We start from the raw sequence: 14,144 nt of genomic DNA, 5'->3' as shown, positions 1-14,144 counted from the left end.
ATTTCATATCTCTAATCAGACAATACTACATATTATTCTGATCATTTATCAAAGGCCCAACTCTATTCTAGCGAAAAAATTTTTAAAGCAGAAACAGTTTTCAAAACAGAGTGTCTAATCGAGGAGTTTTGACACGAGGTTGCGGGGCTTCCCCCATATCAATGTGAACGCAATCCAATGAAGCTCATTTAGACCCAAGTAAAGGGAAAGATTGAGAGGTGAAACACCAAATTAATCTACTCTCACCGATGAGGCAATGATATAACAAGGAAGACTGGAAAAAGGCATGCTCCAACCTTCGCAAACTGGAGGGAAATTACATTTCATTGGATCGAGTGATGCCATGAAATCTTTCCATAGTCTTTCAATGTCTCCTTTTCCTCATTCTAGTCATCAGAATGTGATGATTGATGTGTCCAGTATGTCTTTGGAATGGAAATATGACAAAAGACGAGTGCAAGATATTTAGATAAATTGCTAGTATATCATTACGGCAGACTTATATGTATTTAAACTTACATATCCAATAACCCGTAGGTTAACAGAGAAGGAAGGGCACACAAGTTCATTGTAATTTGTAATTGAGGAGTTGGAACAAAGTTGATTTGCATTGAGTCAGAACTCAATCAAGTCTTAAATTGAAGGAGAAAAAAGCCCAAATAATTTTTTTTTAAAAACAAGAAACAAACAAAAAAATACCCTACAGAGTGCACCAGAATGAATAAAAACAGTACAGCCTTTTAACTGTATCGGAAATCACATCTTGCCTATACAAGACCTCAAGTGCTATTGTGAGGACTGACTCTGTCTCAACACCCCCCCCCCCCCCCCCCCCCCCCCCCCCTGTTGTATCTGAAGGCCATCATACAACTTGTGAAATCCAAATCAATTAAAAACAGATTTTAAATTTATATCACTTTTATCGTCATTTCATTCATATTATTCACACTGAAAATCAATTTTAAAAATATAGATAATGATGTTTGTCCATTACAGTCATAGGGAGACGAACATCATCTCTTTTACAAGAAGAAGAAGATAGAAGATAGAATAGAGAAGAAGAAGAAGAAGAAGAAGAAGAAGAAGAAGAAGAAGAAGAAGAGGAAGAAGAAGAAGAAGAAGGAGGAGGAGGAGGAGGGGGGATCTGGCTGTGTCTGTCTCAACAAGTGAATCAAAGAAGAATTTGTACAAAACCAATTTAGGTATTATTCCAGAACAAGAACTAAAAAGTCACATAGAGATGACAAAGTATACAAATAATAATATATTATATATATATAATATAATATAATATAATATATATATATATATATATATATATATATATATATATATATATATATTGTGTCCTCTCTATGTGACTTTGTAGTTCTTGTTCTGGAATAATACCTAAATTGGTTTTAGAGGGATATTGTTTTTATGTTTTTGTTTATAAGGGTTTTACGGCCCTTGCAACACATTTAGGTCACATCAGCGCCAGTAAAAAGGAAGGAAATTCGATAGTAAAAACATTCTAGAGGTACGATTAAAAGAACTTGAGGAAAAAGTAAGACAAAGGGGAATTAATTCAAATAAGGAACAGATGAAGCTTCCAAGAGCACACTATACTCTGAGATCACCTTAAAGTCTCATCCAGACACAAGCACAATAACCCACTAAGAGGAATACACTCAAATGTTTACAAATCATATGCTTAAAAAAATACTTTTAAAATTAGAATAACAGTACATAACAGAGAGATGATTTACAAGGGGAAAAATAGCACCTCTCAAAACTATAACTATACATTCGACTGCTTCCCTCCCAGTCAATGACTCCAGCCAGGGTCAGGGCAAAATTAAGTAATCTTATTCCAAGACAAAGACAGAAAGCAATTGGAAAACAGATACCGGAGGATAGAAGACACAGCAAGTACCTCCCTGCTAACTATGGGAGGTCAGGAACCCTACCCAGATATAGAGGGATAGAGGAGATAGCAAGATTGTGGACCAATGAAAGAACCACTGGCCCAGGGGTGTCCACAGATACCGGAGGATAGAAGACACAGCAAGTACCTCCCTGCTAACTATGGGAGGTCAGGAACCCTACCCAGATATAGAGGGATAGAGGAGATAGCAAGATTGTGGACCAATGAAAGAACCACTGGCCCAGGGGTGTCCACCATAGGCATTCCACCCCCCCCCCCCCCCCCTCCCATACTGCAGTGAGGTTATCATATGGCTCCATTTATCACACAAAGGTAAAATTTTTATCACACACACAAAATGTACAATTCTATCACACACACAAAAGGTACAGTTGGTATAAATTATAAAAGAATCTAATCAAATACGTGTAGATATTATTGTAATAATTTATTCCGGATTTATTTCAATCTAGCAGATATTGTACATCTTTACAAGCAAAAAGAATGAGCTCTGTATTTTCTTGTACAGCACGAAAGTAATAATAATAATAATAATAATAATAATAATAATAATAATAATAATAATAATAATAATAATAATAATAATAATAATAATAATAATAATAATAATAATAATAATAATAATATATTAATGATGCTGATGATAATGATGATGATGATGATAATAATAATAATATCGATGATAATGATGATGATGTTTGTTTCGTTTTAAGGGTGTTACGGCGCTTGAGACACATTTAGGTCATTTCAGCGTCAGTAAAAAGGAAGAAAATGGGATAATCAAAAAATTTATAGATTTACAATTGAAAGCACACAAGAAAAAGTAACACAATGGGGAAGGATCCAAATAGGGAACAGCTGTAGATTCCAAAAGCACACTATCGGTGTACTTAGTTTGAGATAACCTAAAAGTCTCATCCAGACACAGACACAGGTCCCCACTAAGTGAAACACATTCAAATTTTTACAAATCTTATATACTGTATGTAAAATAAAAGATAGTACAGTGCATAAGATAGGTTATTTACAAGACAAAAAATATCATCCCCCAGAACTACAATATGTGCACACAAACGAGCATAGAGGTAGTAGGTGCCAAAGAGAGCAATAGTGGTATAAACTTCAACGTCATATGGATATAAACAACGTTACTGCTCTCAATCAGCACAGTGTGATCTCACCATCAAGAATGGACTGGTGAGGTCAGTGTGGGATTGGTTGGGAAGGGGAAGTGAGTGGGAGAGTAGAGAGGCCACAGAGACGAATAAGGCATTGTGGATTTATTGTAGTAGGGAGGGGAGAGAGAGTTAGTGGCTAATTGTAAAGGTTTTCAGCCAGCGGAGGTTGTGAGGGGTGTTGATTTGATACAAGAGAGCACATTGGGTAACAGTTGTAATGGGAATTTTGTTCGGTTATCACATTTTTTCTAAAATTATTAAATATTCAGCAATTCCTTTAATTTAAAGATAGTTTAAGCATAAATGATTCTGATTTATCAATACCCGAATAACAGATATAAAGAGGAAAAAATGGCAATATTTTTATCTAATTTCGGTTTAGCTGTCTTTTCGGTTTAGACAATTTTGGTTTAACCAGTTTTTTTTTGTATAATCCAATTCACAACATTTTGTCACATTCAATTAAAGTTAGGAAGGTAACTTATTTGTTTATATACAGTCCAGTCCAGTCATTGGCCCCGCCTCAGCAATCAACCTGACGATGCACTATGGGTGCTATAACCAACAGGCATCAATCATGTAAGACTGGTAAGTTTACACAATCTGATAGACACCAATCCAACCCGGAAAATCTGTGGTTCAACTGTGGTACCAAAGTTTTCTTTTTAACACAATGTTTTGAATCAAAAATGTCTTTTTATTTCTGCTGTTGAAGTCAAAAATTCGTATTTTAACGAGTTTTTCATAGTAGTTGACAGGTCTGCCACTTTAGGTACCGTACTGATTCCATTATCCAGATGTCTCTGTAGTTTGGACAAAATGCTGGGAATGAAGCTGTTCAGATTATAGGTACGTGACTGTATTATGGATTTTCTCTGGTAGAGGCTCAAGAGTAACTGCAAGTTAGAAGTCTAAGAGTTTAAGTCTAAATGCTTTTCCACACGTAAGACATATACATAATATTAATATGGCTTTCCCCCCAGAATGGGTCCTGAGTGGCTATGCAAGCATCAACTATAAGTAAATGCTTTTCCACAAGTAAGACATTGTAATGGATTTTCTACAGGCTGGACTACAAGAGTGAACTGTGAGCAAATGCTTTTCCACAAGTAAGACATTTATATGGCTATTCTCCAGAATAGACTCGAGAGTGTGATTGCAAGTTCGAAATTTGAGGAAATGCTTTTCCACATGTAAGGTATTGATCTGGTTTTTCCCCAGAGTGGATTCTTGAATGATCTCATTTACTAACCATAATGCAAAAGTATAATAACACATTTCCTTTTCTTGTTTACCTGAAAAAGGCCAAAGGCAGAAATGTCGTTCACTTTGAGGTGTATCTTTTATAAGAGTCATTGTTACTCTCTATATTTTACTATACATTTTATTGACTCATTTAGGCACATCTAGATTTTGGTATTAAGACATTTATATGGCGTTTCCTCAGAATGGGTTATTGAGTGTCTGTGCAAGCTTTGTCTATGGGTAAATGTTTTTCCACAAGTAAGACATTGATATGGCTTTTCTCCAGAATGGATTCTTGAGTGATCGTGTAAGACTGAACTCCTAGCAAATGCTTTTCCACAAGTAAGACATTTATATGGCTTTACTCCAGAATGGATTTTTGAGTGATCACGCAAGACTGAACTCTTACCAAATGCTTTTCCACAAGTAAGACAAGTATATGGCTTTTCTCCAGAATGTGTTTTTGAGTGTTTTTGCAAGTATGCACTTTGAGAAAATGCCTTACAACAAGTAAGACATTGATATGTTTTTTCTCCAGAATGGATTCTTGAGTGTGATTGCAAGTTTGAACTGTAAGCAAATGCTTTTCCACATGTAAGACATTGATATGGCTTTTCTCTAGAATGGATTCTTGAGTGACTGCGTAAGACTGAACTGGAAAAAAATGCTTTTCCACAAGTAAGACATTTATATGGCTTATCTCCAGTATGAGTTGATAAATGTACTCTCAAATTATACTTTTTTTTAAACATCTTTCCACAAGTGGGACATTCATTTTCCCCAAAAATATTTTTTTGGTCATTTTCTAAGACTGACTGAAAACGTAACTCTTCAGGCGTTTTTCCTTCTTTATGAACTTGAATTGGATTATAAAAATATGAACTTTCACCAGCAAAAATCAAATGGTGATTATCTCCTTTCTGAACATTGGCGTTTGACGAAGTAATATTTTTGTTACCAGAATTATGCAATTCCTTCTCTTTTTTAAGCATTTTCTCCATTCCATCTGCACCACTTCCATTATCAGGTGTATTCTGGGATGTGGAGGGCTTTTCAAAACGTGTATCACAATTATCTTTGGTGTCATTCTCAGAAATTTCAGGAAATTCAACACAATTGACAGTCGATTGATCAATATCAATTTCAATATGAAAGTCCTCATGGAGTCTCTCATCCAAAGGATTGTCACAGTCTTCAACATCTACATCCTTGGGCTCTGCAAAATAGGAATCGTTTTAAACATTTATTTATTTCATCATTTGATAAATGTTTTTCAGAAAAAAAAAAACAATAAAATTCTATGAAAAACGAAGAAAAGCATTAAGTTAAAGCATTACACTCCTACTCCTCCGTATTGAATTTGTATTTCACAATCCATCTTTAATGATTGGGGGGGGGGGGGGGGGGGGGTCCCAATATTTCAACGTGAGATTAATATTTTTCTACTGACGCACTCCACAAATAGTTATTGACAGGAAATTACATTCTATTGCTTCACCATTCAGACCAATCTCTATTCCACTCACAATGAGTATGATAAGAGTAGGTACCAGTACCAGATGACCATGCTCACCATATGAAAGTTGAAGCATTTCGACTTTATACACAATTGCAAGGACCTCAATAAATTTTATTGCAAGAAATGAAAATATTTTAGTATTTGTGATTGGGAAAACGTTTTGGGGGATTGAATTGGGAGGAAAAATCATGGTCAACCTATCCCACATAACCCATTTGAATTATGACGATCAAAATCGTGGTCTCCCAAGAAAACTACTAAACAGTCTGTTTGGCTAAGTAGACTATGATTGTGGTCTCCCTAGTCAAATAAGTCAGATTTTGGCAAGGGGGACCAATATTGTTTGCTTTCTTTTCAGGGGGTCTTGTTTGTTTTTACAGAGGCTCCTATCCCCAATCGCCCCCAAAGAGGAATTGGAATACATAAAAAGCGAAATTTGAGACCAAAAAGTGGAATTAACTTACTGTTACTGACTATGACATGCTTTGGTGCAGATAATGTAATAGACAATCCAAAAGTACTCAAATATTACAATGTGTTAAAATGTGCAGATTGTATAAAGACTGAAAAGGGGGTCAAATAATAATAGAGGACATAGGCCCACTCAGAGGATAGCATTGAATGGATGGATTTACCTGACAGACCCCTCCACTTCAACACACACCTAAACAAACAAATGTGCATGCCAGCAAACGCACACACATTAACACAAATACACGTGGCCAAAATGACAAAGTAATACTCAATAATATCACCAACTGTACTCAATAAAACTACTGATTGGAGCCGACATATAAATATTATCTAGGTCAATGAGCTCGCATATTGGAGCCAACATAATAATACTGACCCCCCCCCCCCCCCCAATGTAATATTATCTGATATCAACTGCACACAGTATGAAGGGACTTATCAGACACACAAAATGTGTGTTGAGGATGATGACAACATAAGCCATAGCTGTCAATTTTTTAAAACCTTTTTTAAAACTAAACTTATTTTTTAAAATTTTCGATTGAAAAGCGGAATTTTTGCCATGAATGTAGAATTGTGGATTGTAGATCAATTAAGCATGATTCTGTGAAAAGCGGAAGGATAGGAGCCTTTGTTTTTAAGAGTTTTACAGTGTTTTACCGAAAGCGCCATTTTTTTCAAGAAATAAGAGAAACCAGAGTTGTAATCTCACAAACTTTAACTTCAACACAGAAGTGTTAAGGGTACAAATAGTGACAGGTTTTCCAGTTTGTAGTCATACGACAAATAGCCACTTCGTCTACAAAAAAAAAAGAAAGAAAGAAAAAGTTTTTTTTTAAAAAACACCCCAGTAAACACATGTTTTAAAATTTAGACCTTATAATCTCTTCCGGTGTACTTACTGAATACACAACTGTGTCCACTGGTGGATGGAAAACACAGTTCCTTTTTTCAATACTTGACTAAAGTCAGATATATAGACTAAGCGCAGGGTCCGTTTTCATGAGCAAGGACTAGATTGAGTTATTTATAGTCTACTAATAGTAAATGTCTTGCTAGTCTTAAGCCTCAGCGGACCAAGTGACTAATAAAAAATCAGATTCCATGAACGCTTTCTCATCTCAGACTAGCTAGTTCTTGACTAGAAGTGGGCAATGCAAGGACAGTGATTAATTTGGCTGTTTTGTGTTGGTAACATGACATGTAAGATACCCATCTTCATACTTTCAACGCAAAAGATTTCCAAAGAGGAAATTTGCAACAGATCAGATTTCATGAATGCTTTCTCATCTCAGACTAGCTAGTTCTTGACTAGAAGTAGGCGATGCAAGGACGGTGATTAATTTGGCTGTTTTGTGTTGGTAACATGGCATGTAAGATGTATGGAAAAACTGTGACTTTTTTTCGTGTAAGTTTCTATATTATCTACAATCGTAACACCCAAATATATTTTTTTCTGTCTACAGAATATTCCTACGTAGAACAACCCAACTGGATTCCAGATGACGACATGGCAGAATATAACGAAGGCGATGCACTGTCAGGAGATGAAAGTAGTGATGAAGATGATTATCCTGACATAATGAATGAGTCTGATCAAGAGTCGGAGGGAGAAAGTGACATTGATGAGGCTACCACACAGGAGTCTATTTCCTTGCCACCATCAAATAATGTGGTCATGAGCAAAAATGGATCTGTGGTATGGAGCACAGAGCCTATTCCTCATGTAGGACGAACTCCAAATAGAAACGTCTTCAGACCACCAAAGTCAAATGTGAGGTATCCCCAAAAGGTCAACTCTATTGTCTCTGCTTTCCACCTGATAATCTCTGACAAAATAATTAATGACATCGTCAAGATGACAAATAAAGAACGAGTGTGAACGAAAGGAGCGAGATGAAAGCCCGTGGATTCAATGGAAATGAAGGCTCTCCTCGGCCTCTTTATCCACTTAGCAGCGAGAAAGCTAAATCTGTTGGCTGTCTCGAAGATATGGTATGGCGCTAGTGCTGACAATATGGCCCAATGTACTATGAGCATGAAGCGTTTTATACAACTGTCAACAACTCTGCGATTTGATGATAAGGAGACTAGAAGTCATCGCAGGAACCTGGACATATTTGCTCCAATCAGGGACATATTTGACGAAGTCAACATAAACCTACAACAGAACTATATTCCCTCACAAAATCTTACTGTTGATGAGCAATTGATGCCATGGAGAGGCTGCTGCAAATTTCTTCAGTACTTGCCTAGCAAGCCGGACAAATATGGCCTCAAATTCTTTCTGATGTGTGATAATGAAACGGCTTACCCACTACAGTTGAGTCCATACTTGGGAAAGCATGGAGAAAGGAGAATCAACCTGGGATGAGAAACTGTAAAAGAGCTTGCTGAACCCTATCACAAGTTTGGTCGAAACATCACATGCGATAGTTTTTTTACAGACACAGAATTAGCACAACACCTCTCAAAAAAGGGATTGCCAGTGGTAGGAACTGTTAGGAGGAACAAAGCATTTCTGCCTCCATCTTTCCAAACAGGAAAGGACGTAAAAAAGTACGAGAGCAAAATTGTGTTCAAAGAAGAAGAAAGCATGGTGGCATACAAATCCAACGACAAAAAGCATGTGGTTGTCCTTAGCACAATGCATCATTCGGCTAATGTGGACACAGAAGGGAAGAAAAAGCCTATCATGCTTGAGTATGATAATAAAACAAAGGGGGGAGTTGATACATTCGACTACATAAGCCACAGCTTTTCCACAAAACGAAAAACCAGGAGGTGGCCAATGATTATGTTTTACAACATTTTGGATACTGCAACAGTCGCGAAGCACGTCATTTATAATAAATTGTACCCCAATGACACAAAGTCTCACAAGGAGAGAGGTAATTTCAATGAGCAAATTGCCAAAGAACTCGTTTTTGATCATCTAATGAGAAGAATGGAATTGGCTGCAACGACACGTCGCATAAAACTCTCATTTGAGATTTTGAAAAAGGGGTGGAATGTAAATAGTGAGGAAGAACGAGCACCCGCAGGACAACAAAGAAAAAGGAAAGCTGTACAAGGGAGGTGCCAAAGATGTCCTCGGAAAAAGGACAGAAAAGCAAAGCAAAGCTGCTCAAATTGCAACCTCATTGTTTGCAATGAACATAGCACTTTGGTGTGCAATTTTTGTGCATGAAATGAAAATAAAGATTGTAACGTGACGTTAATGATACAACATTGTTAACCTATTGCTTTAGGTTTTGTTTTTGTTTCAGTACTATTTTCAGTTGATCACTAAATTCATCATACGCCTTCACAACTGTTTTGGGTCATGTTCTGTTAGTTATAGGATGAGACAAGCAGCCATTTCAGTACAGCGCTAATTGCAGGTGACAAACACATCTGTTAGCGATCTGGTGCTCGTTTTACACACGAGTGGGGTATGAAATCTTGACCAAGACCCTTCCCTTATCCAAGGTGTCAACTTTGTACGAGATTCGAACAGTAAATAAAGGTAGTAATTATATAATTACCAAGTAACAATTCAAATCAGATTTTATTCAGAATATACAAGTGTCTAAAAAAAAAAGAGGAACACACTATCACTATCATATTATAATACATCCCACTCAAGTTGGTAAGAGCGTTAGAATTTGCTCAATGAAATTTATACCGTACGTAAAGACCAGAATAGATATTGTCAGGTGGTAGAAGCTTTGATGGATAACCAGATGGTTATGAGTTTGATCCCGAAAGTGGCACTTGTAAAGAGGATTTGTTGGGGATATGTGCTTTATACAATGCAATGCGCCTAACAGACAGCAACGTGTCCTATGTGCTGTACTGTCAATCGAATGTGTCATTCTGAAACATTTATAAGTGTAGACCAAGTACATTTTGCCACTAAAAAGGACAAAGTTATTACCATTTTCATCAACTGATAAACAATAACATTGATAATCTCATTCTAAATACAGTAAAATTACTTTAAACCGAAAGAAGCTAAACCGAAAAATACCTTAAACCGCAAAGAATTTAATAAATTGTACTAGTTTCTTCATTATCTTTGTACTAATTCTTACGATGAACCGAAATACTTCTAAGAAGGACTGTCTTAAACCGAAACAACTTGAGAGCACCTTCCCTTTTTCTCTATCTATTTTTCTTCAAAAATTCGGGAAGGTGGCACCACATAATAATGCCCGGCGATATTAAAATAAAGAGCGTAAGTATAAGATGAGGTGAGGGTGGGGTAGGCAAACACTTCGATCACTGCACTTGGGTTTGGCCAGCACCACTATTGAAGACTGGAAAAGGAAGACAACGGGTGACTGGCAGGCAAAAAATGAGGAAAGAGGGGGAGTTGGGGGTAGAATCATGCAAGCGAGATGTTCTCGCTCGTGTGTTGATGCTTTGGAACTGACCATAAGGAGGGGGGTGGTAGACAACTTACCATTGACATGCCATTTCATTTCCACTTTGATTGAATGTGTGTGTGAGAGGGGAGGGGGGGGGGGGGGGGTTCTATGTAATTAGGCATTTGAACCTAATGGCTTTTCAACAAAAGAGGGTGTGTAGTAGACAGCTTAGCATTGACACGCCTTTTCATTTCCATTTCACTTCACCTCTGAGTAGCTGCGCATCATTTATTATCAATTATCACACAAGAACTTTCGATCTTATTTTAGCGTTGCATTTTACTAAAAGTTGTCTAAAAGAAAGCACTGTGCTTAAACGTTGGAGTTTAAAATCAAAATACTATGTGAAGTCGATGAAAAAAAGGTTGATCAAGACGGAGATATGTAAAATACACGGCATCCCGAACTCAACTCTTTCAACAATTTTGAATTGAAAACGAAAACCGCCAAAAATATTTTTAAAACACACCAAAAAAAAATTTAATTAAAAAAAAATAATTTTTTAAGGGTTACAAAGACAGCATTTATTCAACAACTACATTTAAGGGGAAACCCATGATACGATTAAATGAGCAAATATCTTAAAAAGTTACTACCCTTGAAAAACATTGAAAAACGGGAACTTGCTTTAAACCAAAATGTCTTTAAACCGAAATGGTTTAGAAGGTCCCCAAAATTTCGGTTTAAAGTAATTCTACTGTACCATGAAATAACATGGGGTGTAACACACCCCAACGTATAAAATAGGGGTTTCTGTTAATTTTCTCTTTCATTGTCAGGGGGTGTGACACACCCCTAAAGTCACAAATCTCAAAATCCAGATGTGCCCTATCGTGGTGAGCAAACTATGCACGTGAGACAAACAATTTTTGGGCAGTTGATAGTAAGGGCCGAATTAGGAAAAGTCACGAAATTTCAGGTTTCTAGGTGAAAAATTGACGATTTTAGAGCAAAAATAGAGGGCTTTGGGGTGTGATACACCCCAAGGACCGAAATAGGGTTTAATACAACGATTTCGGTATTTACCAAACACAAAATGTTATTTACCAAATTTCAAACGAATATGCTTGTGATATTAGCCTTGTTGGCATATAAGGTCAATCATAAAATGTTCAAACAAGCTTTAGCACTTGAATGATATGGGTTTACAGAGTGACCTTTGTATTTGAAATTCAGTACCGTTGAAAGATAACAGCTCTGCACTTTTAGGTATCCAAAACAAATACCAAAATCTAACCCCCCAAAAAAGGTAAGTCAAAGAGGGCTAATTCAAAGCAATTCATCTCTTTGTAGTTGGCCATCGCTTAAAAATTGTACCCTGACAGTGACACTAGCAAAGGACCATGCCAAGAGGGGCTGACAATGTGCATCAATATCAATTAAATCAATAGGGAAATGATTTATAAGACAAAATCGCCTCTCACATAAAGATTAATACATTTGATTGTCACCCTCCTAGCAAAGGACTCAAGACAGGACCCAGGCAAAATCAGTTGGTCTCATAACAAAATAAAGGCACTGAGCCAAATGATAAACAAAACTGATATAAGAATAAGAATAAGGGAATGAAGAGGTAGTAAGGTTATTAGGTTATGGACTAATTTAGAAACAAACTCTCTCTCTCTCTCTCTCTCTCTCTCCTCCTCTCTCTTCTCTCCTTCCCTCTCTCTCTCTCTCTCCTCTCTCTCTCTCCTCTCTCTCTCTCTCTCTCCCTCTCTCTCTCTCTCTCTCTCTCTCTCTCCTCTCCTCTCTCTCTTCTCTCTCTCTCCTCTCTCTCTCTCTCTCTCCTCTCCTCTCTCTCTCTCTCTCTCCTCTCCTCTCTCTCTCTCTCCCTCTCTCTCTCTCTCTCTCTCTCTCTCTCTTCTCTCCTCTCTCTCTCTCTCTCTCTCCTCTCTCTCTCTCTCTCTCTCTCTCTCTCTCTCTCTCTCTCTCTCTCTCTCTCTCTCTCCTCTCTCTCTCTCTCCTCTCTCTCCTCCTCTCTCTCTCTCTCCTCTCCTCTCTCTCTCTCTCTCTCTCTCTCTCTCTCTCTCTCTCTCTCTCTCTCTCTCTCTCTCTCTCTCTCTCTCTCTCTCTCCTCTCTCTCTCTCCTCTCTCTCTCTCTCTCTCTCTCCTCTCTCTCTCTCTCTCTCTCTCTCTCTCCTCTCCTCTCTCTCTCTCTCTCTCTCTCTCTCTCTCTCTCTCTCTCTCTCTCTCTCTCTCTCTCTCTCTCTCTCTCTCTCTCTCTCTCTCTCTCTCTCTCTCTCTCTCTCTCCTTCTTCTCTCTCTCTCTCTCTCTCTCTCTCTCTCTCTCTCTCTCTCTCTCTCTCTCTCTCTCTCTCTCTCTCTCTCTCTCTCTCTCTCTCTCTCTCTCCCTTCCCTTCATTGTAATGAACAAATTAACAGCAAAATAAAATATTTAATAATTGCACTTTTTAGATTGGCACAATACAGCTTATGATACAATTGTTCTCTAATGTTTGGCTTTCTCAGACAATCACTGAAGTCAGTTAAGAGAGTGGCTTCAAAAAGAGCTTCTACCTCCACAATTACAAAATTTGGCCTGGTTTTTGTAATTCATCAAATGTAGTAAAGATGACTTTCCCTACTTTTAGATAGGCTGTGGCAAATTTTGAATCTTTAAAATGAAGTGTGCACAAAACGATTATTCAGAGTACAGTTGACATACAGCCTTTTTCATCAAACTTTCCCTTCGTGTATTAATCACTCACATAATACATCTTTCTTCATAAAAAAATTGCATATCTTTGCTTGTGAGTGTCTGTACAAGGTTGAATTTTGAGAAAATATTTTTCCAGAAGTAAGACATTGCTATTACTTTTCCCCAGAATGGATTCTTGAGTGACTACGCAAGACTGAACTGTAAGCAAATGCTTTTCAACAAGTAAGACATTTAATATATGCTTGCATTTAGAGACGAGGCCCATTCCATCAATAAGTTTCCCTCCACTATAACTCAGAGACAACGTGACACAGGATACTGAAACTTGGCACAAATTACCTTTATCACATGGTCTATTCAACGAAGCTACCACTATGCAAGTAAGACATTGATATGGCTTTTCTCCAGAATGGGTTCTTGAGTGTTTATGCAAGACTGAACTGTAAGCAAATGCTTTTCCACAAGTAAGACATTTAAAATGGCTTTTCTCAAGAATGGATTCTTGAGTATTAATGCAAAGCTGAATTGTAAGTAAATGTTTTTCCACAAGTAAGACATTAATATGGCTTTTCTCCAGAATGGATTCTTCAGTGTTCCCCTAAATTTGAACTTTGAGAAAATGATTTCCACAAGTAACACATTAATATAGCTTTTATCCAGAAACGATTCTTGAGCGTTTATGACAGTCTGAATTGAAAGCAAATGTTTTTCAACAAGTAAGATACTGATA

General features: G+C 37.2%; 1 protein-coding gene across 1 annotated transcript in view; it reads right to left on the bottom strand.

Moving 5' to 3' along the window:
• The window catches only part of LOC144973855 (uncharacterized), a 28,227-nt gene that overhangs the window by 10,115 nt on the left and 3,968 nt on the right, over positions 1-14,144 (bottom strand). The window contains exons 5-6 of the mRNA XM_078916746.1: positions 13,754-14,012; positions 4,514-5,566 (exon numbers count right to left, since the gene is read on the bottom strand). Coding sequence (XP_078772872.1) covers positions 4,514-5,566; positions 13,754-14,012 — 1,312 coding nt within the window. The remainder of the gene's footprint in view (positions 1-4,513; positions 5,567-13,753; positions 14,013-14,144) is intronic.

This window comes from Berghia stephanieae, chromosome 5 (assembly GCF_034508935.2).
Source record: "Berghia stephanieae isolate SIO BIC M18660-M18661 chromosome 5, UCSD_Bste_1.3, whole genome shotgun sequence".
In the NCBI taxonomy this organism is placed as follows: domain Eukaryota; kingdom Metazoa; phylum Mollusca; class Gastropoda; order Nudibranchia; family Aeolidiidae; genus Berghia; species Berghia stephanieae.
This window is presented reverse-complemented; position numbering and strand designations above follow the sequence as displayed.